The sequence below is a fragment of the Fulmarus glacialis genome, unplaced genomic scaffold (assembly GCF_000690835.1).
Source record: "Fulmarus glacialis isolate BGI_N327 unplaced genomic scaffold, ASM69083v1 scaffold3440, whole genome shotgun sequence".
Lineage (NCBI taxonomy): Eukaryota > Metazoa > Chordata > Aves > Procellariiformes > Procellariidae > Fulmarus > Fulmarus glacialis.
Genome location: NW_009189389.1, coordinates 6142 through 14364, shown reverse-complemented (window position 1 = coordinate 14364; position 8223 = coordinate 6142). Strand labels below are relative to the sequence as shown.

The 8223-nt window shown below is 46.4% G+C and overlaps 1 protein-coding gene across 1 annotated transcript in view; it reads right to left on the bottom strand.

The window, feature by feature from the left end:
* LOC104079559 (olfactory receptor 10AG1-like) overlaps positions 1-764 on the bottom strand; it is a 966-nt gene extending 202 nt beyond the window's left edge. The window contains exon 1 of the mRNA XM_009581638.1: positions 1-764. This exon is cut by the window's left edge and continues 202 nt beyond it. Coding sequence (XP_009579933.1) covers positions 1-764 — 764 coding nt within the window.
* Between the last annotated feature and the right edge of the window lie 7459 nt (positions 765-8223).

The window sequence follows — 8223 nt, the reverse complement described above, 5'->3', positions numbered from 1 at the left end:
AAGAGCGTCACCACCCCGAGGTGTGAAGAGCAGGTGGAAAAGGCTTTGTGTCTGCCCAGGTCTGAAGGTATTCTCAGAATTACCCCGATAATTTTAATGTAAGAAATAACTATTAAGGAGAAGGGAAGGATTGCGAATAGCAGGATGATGGTGTACAGCATCACTTGGTTCCAGAAAGTGTCTGCACAGGCCAGTTCCAGCAGAGGGGGGACATCACAGAAAAAGTGGTGAAGGTCATGGGATGCACAGAAGGGCAAAGTGAACACCTGGTAGGTCTGTCCTACTTGCACTGGTATGACAGCCATGCACGACCCCACCACCAGTCTGATGCAGAGACCCCTGCTCATGATGAGGGTATAGTGCAGGGGGTCACATATGGCTATGTAGCGGTCATAGGCCATGGCAGCCAGGAGAAGGCATTCGATGCTGCCCAACAAAACCAGGAAATACAGCTGGGCAGCACAGCCAAGGAAGGAGATCCTGCCATCTTCCGTCAGGAAACCCACCAGCATTTTTGGCAGAGTGACTGACGTGTAGCAGATCTCCAGGAAGGACAGGTTCCTCAGGAAGAAATGCATGGGGCTGTGGAGGCTTGAGTCCACCACTGTGATGAGTGCAATCAGGCTGTTCCCTGTGAGGACCATGAGGTAGATGACCAGGAATACTGTGAAGCACAGGCCCTGCAGGCTGGAGTGGTCAGAAAATCCCAGAAGAACGAATCCAGATCCAACGGTGTGGTTCTCCAAGCCTTTTCTTTGGGGCATTTTCCCTATACAGAGCAATCCAAACAACAGGCTCTTAGAGGATGCTGACGGCTTATCCACCATCACACACACTTCAAGCCCAGAGAAAGACGACAAACATCAACATACACGTGATTGCAGGATTGGGCGAGCTTGACCAAGATCTGCATGAATGTTTGGAAATCTAACACGAGTTGCTTGCCGCAGGGAGGTTTGTAAGGAGAGGAAAGAACGGAATCCTTGAGCCTGAATGACTGGGTTTTGTCATATGGACAAAAGAAACTTGACTTCCTGGTTTAGAGGTGGTTTTACTAAATAGAATACCTGGTGATAGACGAGAAGAAAGGAAGAAAATGGGTAAATACCAGCCCCTTTAAGAACCGCCTTGCTTACGTTCCTTGTCCAGATCTTGTAAGAGCTGCATTTAATGTAAGAACTTTAACAAGAAATAGGGTGAAAAGGAGGAAAGGTAAGAAAAAGGAGAAGACAAAGCAAGGCAAGGCTAGGCAAGGCGAGGCAATCAAAACAAAGCAAGGCAAGGCATGACTTGATTCTTAGACCTTAGTGAGAGAGATTAATCCCAGCTCTCCTCACACGTAAGAGCCCATCCCCTGACGCTGTGTCCACACGCAAAGATCTGGGAGATTATCTTAGAGCTGAATCATTGGTTTTTATATGGTGAAGGGTGAATCCCATCAGAAGTAAAACAGGCCTCTATCGGCCAATGAATCCAGTGACACTGATGCATCCGTGGGACATTTTAACAAGACAGATAAGCAGCAGTTTCTGCATAAATCACAAGTTTTCAGGGCACTAAAAGACATTTTTAGGCAAGCAATCAAACTGCTTCATGCAGTTTTCAGTCATACAGAGAAGAAAGTGATTAGAAGTGGGCGATCTCCTCGCGAGACCCAATTTTCCTGAACAGGCCAGGCTTTTCTAACTTCTGAATGAGTCCTGAATAATTCAGCATTCCTAAACTTCCTGCTCTGGCGCTTGGATTTCTGACAGCTTCCCAATCCGGCCCAGGGCCCATTCACTCTGATCCCAACCCTGCAATGCTTCCCAGTCCCCTGCAAACCCTTGCAGAAGCAGAGCAATGCTCCCGCTGTCTGGGGAACTGAGCCTTCCCTTTGCATTTCCCACCTTCCCAGAGCAGAAAGACTTCTTGCTGGGCACAGTTGAAGGATGTGAGCTACAAGCAAGCAGCACCACAATAGCAGGTTTCTTCTTATGAAGAAGAGACTCGGCTGAAAGATGTTTAGGAATCCCAGTTTGACATGGGAAAGGAACATCTTCTTCCAGGCAGAGGACTGGGGATGCTGGCTGTGTCTCTCCAGCTATCACTAACACCCTGTGAGAAGTCTTCTTACACTCTGATTTATTAATGATGAGACCAGCAGGTCGGAAGACATGTCATAAAAGCATTCTGATTAGCCAAGTGAAAAACGCAGGGCGGTTTTCCAAGAGAAACATCTGAAAAACATTCACAAAAACGTGTGGTCCTAATAGTTTGATTCTTTTTCCAGGGTATTCCTGCCTTTTTCCCATGAGTTTTATCGATCTCATAGAGGTGCCATTCAAAATTTCCAAGATAAAATTAGGGTTTGCGTGAGGGAAAAGTCACCATGATTGTTTTCTGATCTACCTACTTATTCACATAAATGTACAGAAAAATTAAATACTTTACTTTCTGAAAAAAACAGAGAGATACCCACATTTACTTTAAATTAATGCATTAACTCAAAGCAACCATTTACATGCAGATTATCCTCATACCAGCATTTCCTGCTTGTTTGAAAATGTCCTCAAACATACAGCCTATTCTTTTTAACTCTCAGATGTCTCAGTGCTTTGCAAGATCACAGCTAGAGCACAGTGCAGGCTAGCTTTGCTCACGGGAAACTGCCGGAGTACTTCTTATATGGTGCCCATCTCACGGGCAGCATTTCTCAAAGCTGAAGGAAGCCCGTTCCAGTGAGCCCAGCCAAGCTGGACAGATGCCTGCAGCTGCTGCCACACTATCTCAGCATTTGGGGGCATGCCGAAAGGGATTTACCGTTGTCAGGAGCCAAGAGGCAGGAGCACACTCCTCAGTCCATGATGCTGCAGGACGCAGTGGTGACCTCTTTTCCTCTCTGTCATTCCCCTGGAAAACACCTGGATATGGTTCTCTGGACACCTCTCTGTCGCTCTCACCTGGTTATAAGACAGCTAGCAAGCAGCCTCAGGAGAGAAGGTGGGAATGCTGGTGCTGCCACTGCTCCTCCCCAGACACCCGCGGCACCAGCAACAATTTTAGAAAGACTGTCAGAATCATGGGTGTTAGCCTGATTAGTAATTTCCAGCAAAACTGTATGTCTTTAAAAAGCAGAGAAGCCAAGAAATGAAGTTTAGCTGCTCAACTTGTGGAAGGAGGGGAGGGGGGGAAGCCGGGCAGCAGCAAATAAGCCAATTCAATCTGGGTTTAACCTTACTGTGCAGCAACGGAAAAGGCTTCTCTGCACCTCCACTGCTCTGGGTTCCAACCTGTGCCTGTGCCCCGCGTTAGCCCCACGTTAGACGGAGTTGGCCCTGAGAGGTTGAACTCCAACTGTTTGTGCTGTCTGCATGCTGGTTCACATCCAGAAAAGGCCTGGAGACAAGGCTGGTGTTTGGGATGTATGCATGAGAAGGAAAAAAGGACTGTGTCATGCCACTACACTGCAGATCTTTATATTTGTACAGATGAATTTTGCCCCGATGCCTAAAAACTGGTTGACTGATTCTTACCACAGCTGCCTTGTAGCCAATAGCACAAATAACCCCTTCCAGAGGAACGTATCTCCTGCCATTGTGTGAGGTTAATGCGCTCCCTGATCTCTCAGAAACCCTACATAAAACTCAACAGCCTCCAGTCTGTCCTTTGGGTTACCCAACAAAGTCAGGATTAAGACAATAATATCATCTCTCACCAGGACCAAAAGACTGAATAGTCAGAAAGGCTACGAAGAACCCGTGCTGTGGCTTGGAGCAACCAGGCGCTATAGGGTGATTTCCTCCCATCAGAGCTGTAGGACTGTAAATATGGAGAGAGTTCGGGGTCAGTAGAGCTACTCCAAGAGGTCATTGCATGAGAAATGTGCCATCTGCAGCCTGGATACCTTAGGTGACAAAGCTCTTGTTAGAGTCATTGGAGAAACAATGAATATAGTCTATGAGAACTGAAAAATGGTTCATCTGACCCAAAAGTCTGACCTGGGTGACACACAGTGGTGCCTACAGCCTCCAGATCATGAGGAAGCAGAAGGCAACTGCTCAGGCCTTGAGCCAGCACTGACAAGGTGATATCAGTACGCTCGTCTGTCCATCCCACTTGTGCTCCCACTATGCCCAAGTGTTAGGTTAGCATTAGTTAAGGTTCACGTTCCGGTTTAAATTATCGCTAGAGTTAGGCTGGTTTAGGATTAGACTTCAATTAGGGTGGGGTTAGTCTTTGATTAGGGTAAGGTTAAGGTTAGGGTTATGGTTAGAGCCGAGGGTTATGATTAGGGTTGGGGTAGGGCTAAGGTCAGGCAATGGTTAGGATAAGGTTTAAGATAAAGTCAGGGTTATGGTTAGCGTAGGGTTAGGTTCCAGTTAGGGTAGGGTTGGGTTAGGATTGATGGTTGGGTTTAGGGTTAGGTTCCAGTTAGGGTAAGGTTGGGTTAGGGTTTATTGTCTCATAGGCTTGTGAAACTGGAGCAAGCTCTGTTCTTCACACACACTCTCACGCTGGCCCTAGGCGGAGTCCCGAGCAATGCGTGAAGGAAACGATCTCCTTTACCAGGTCCTGGGGGTCAGGGCTTGGCCATTCTGGTCATAAACAAACAGCAAGGGCTTACATGGCATCAGAGCCACCTCCGCATTGCCTTTACCACCCGTAACTGGTGCCTTCACGTTTTTGCCTGAAGAGCTCCAGGGGACAGGTACCTTGACCAGCCTTTCCTTTCATGGCTTTGTCAGCGATAGCCCTCAGTGGGACCCCCAATGCCCTCAGAAACGTGGGTTTTGCTTCTGCCTTCCACTTCTCTAAGAGGCTTGTTCAATCTTGCAGTATCTGCAGTTCAGGAACTTGTCACCAGAGGGATCGTAAACATCCAAAAAGCCCAAAAGAGCCAAGTCTCTGGACATAATTTTCCTTAAGCCTTCAAGTCCTGTGTGGCTAATTTGAGATTTTTCAGGAGTGTAGCCAAACAGAGGTGGTTTCTGTAATAAATAACAGTAGAACAGGATTTCTTTTTTCTTTATTTCCACTTTTCTTTGTTTTTTGGCATGCAAGAAAAAGTGGTATCAGCCTTCTTCAATTCATCTTGATCCAGAGTGTCTCCTGATGAAGACTGAATATGTAGGAAAGTAAGATCCTTTCTGTCAGACACCATATAGGCAATCTCCATCCACCCACCCCACCCTACTCACCTATCACGAATGAGTAGTTTAAGGGCACTTTAAAGATCACTGACAAAGATATCGGCAAAAGGTGATTTTAATAGAAATTTATAGAAACGTGACTTAACAGAATTTGATGGCAAGGTTCACTCTATTACTCATTACATGGATTAAGTATACACAGGACAAAATCGTATCAGAATTGTGTTGGAATGATTTGTACAGAGATTGAGGATAAAAGGGTAAGGGGGCGACCCTCCTGTTGAGTCACGAGTTTCGGAGAAGACCCGACTGGATCCAATCTTAGTCTCAGACTTGGACAACGGTTTGTGTCTAACTCCAAAAGGGATAAGGAGGCCCTCCCATTGAGTCACAAGGTTCAGAGTAGACCCCCTTGCTCTCTAAACTCCTTCTCAGAGAGGAGTCTAGGTGCGGCTGGATCTACCCTTAGTCTCAGACCTGGGCAACGGTTTATAACTAAACGGTTAAGGGTTATTAGCAGCAACTTAGAGTTCAACAATACTTAAGCATTAATCAATTTGGCAGCTACAAAAAAAAGGAGTTAGTCAAGTTTTCTACAAATATTAAAACAACTGAGCTACAAGTGATACTTCTTAGTGGTTATACACATAAATGTGCAAAAGATCTAGACCAATCAATATATATATATATATGAACATGAATATGGTACCAAAGCTAGATAAGTTTATAAAGGCCTAAAGCTAGATAAATTTATAAAGGTATACCTGTTAAAAATTCCCCTCGAGTCTCGTGAAATACTCACATTAAATGCCTTGGCATTTCCCAACAGGCGAAGGGTTGAGCCCCAAGGAGTGTCTCGGCTGAGGAGTGTTTCAGCCCAAGTCTCGGTGATCCTCTGAGTCTCACAAACTTGAGAGTTTGAGAACTCTGAGAGGTGTCCCACTCAGAGGGAGATTCTGGGCGCAGCCCACTGTGGTCCGGGAGAGCTCAAAGGGTCTCACTGAGGACCACTCTTTATAGGTTCGTTAGATGATTGGTTTTAGTCATCTGTGACCATTCTCAAGACCTCATCAACAATAGTGTCATTCTACTCAAGATACAACTCAGATAAGGGCGTCAGGGAAATGATGAATTATTCCCAACCTTGGACTCCACCTGGGTTGGGTAGCGAAAGTTCTGGTACAGCCAGTGCTGTTCTTAATTTTGGCCATGTAGGAGTTCTGGGAGCAGTCAAGGGACACTTCACTCCCTGACTCATTACAGGAGGGCCAAAGTTTATCAGGAATTTCTGAGGTCTTAGAGTGAACCTGGAAAAAGGGAAAGGGGGGAACGAATGCACCACCACATCACCACATACCCTGCTATTTCTATCATCACCACCTGGGAGTTACATCATGTTTTCTCAAATCTAAGCTTTTTCCTCTAAAGGCTGTAACTCAATGATTCAGCTAATTTACAGCAATTCCCACCTGCTTTATTTGGAGAACCAGCTGTACACAGTCACAGAAGGACGTTTCTTACTTGAGAAGAAAAGAAAAAGAAAAGAAAGAAAGAAATAGTTCAGTAAAAAATAAAACACATTCCTCAGCTGTACATGAAGTCCAAGTTGCCTCTGCTGAAGTCTGCTTTCCACTATGGTAACCTTAGTGGAAAACCTTCAGTGAGACACATAGGAAAGGACAGGTAGAAACTCAGTTGAAGAGTTGGGTGAAGAGATGAAAGGCAGTCTGCTGAAAGACACAGCAAGCAAAGGGGATAGAGTATCTCAGATCTATCTACACCTGCTCTTACTAAATTCTCTAATGGTCACACAGCATCTTTGTTTTTTCTTTAACTGTTCTTGAAGTAGTAACAGCTCCTCTTGATGCCCTTGAACCCCTTGCAAAGGTCCACACTAGGGAACCTTTGGCTTCCCTAAAACATCCTTATTTCTAAATTCCTCCTTGAGTCTTTGCAGCCACCTCCTGAACGCTTCCTTTTTCCTATGGATCTTCTTGATGAGGTCCTTCTTTAGCCAAGCTGCTCTCCTGAAATGTCTGCTTGTTTTCCTGCTTATTGGTTTGGACAGTTCTTGTGCTTGGAAGATGCTTTCCTGAAAGACCAGCTGTAGTGAGCTCCGCTGCCCTTGATTGCTGCTGCCCATGGCACTACCACTAAAAGTCCCCTGAAGAGGCTAAAATCTTCTCCCACTATTTCATGGTCACTACAGCCAAGGCTGACACTGGTTTTCACATCCCTGATCAGCACTCCCTCTTTTGCAAGGACCAGATTCAGGTGAGCAGCACCTTTGATGGCCTGGCACCTGTGCAATGAAGTTGTCCCAAGAGACCCCAGACACCTGGGGGTTGGAAAGTATGCATCCTGCTGTGCTCGCCTTCCAGTGAGAGTCAGGGTCATTAAAGTCCCTGTGAGACCTGGGATCATTGATCTGGAGATTTCCATGGCTTGCTTAAATAAGTCTTTCTCCACATCCTTACCCTGATTGTAGGTGATTTGTCTCCTATCACGATGTCAGACTAACAGGCCTCTCTTCTGACCCTCACCCACAAACGCCTACCCAACCTGCTGCACATCCCGTAGAGGAGCTCCATATAGACAATAAGCTCCTGCACATCGAAGACATTCCCCTCCTGATCATTCCAGCCTGCCTCTCCTGAAAAGTCCATATGCACCATGGCAGCACCACTATCACTGTGAGCTGTCCCACCACACCTTGCCATTTATTCCATCAATGTCAAAACTCTATGGTGGCACATGGGACTCCAGCTCCTCCTGTCTGTGCCCCAGGCTGAGGGCATTGGTGCATTTTTGGGCTGCAGCACCTCAGCTGTAGCACTGGGGCCAATCTCAGACTTGCCTTGGGTAAACCTTGTACTAAGTGCCCCTGACCCAAAATGTGCAAATGCTGTGCTTGAGATCAGAGACATGCTGGAGTGCATGGCAGATGGCAATGTGAAGGCACCAAAAGAGGAAATACTGCTCCCCACAAGGCCAGAAAAGCAGGGCTGGGCTCTGTAGCCCTGGCAGGAGAAGGTTTTGCTGTCTGTAGTGTCGCTGAAGCCTCTGAAGGCATGTGGTGGAGGTGAAGCTG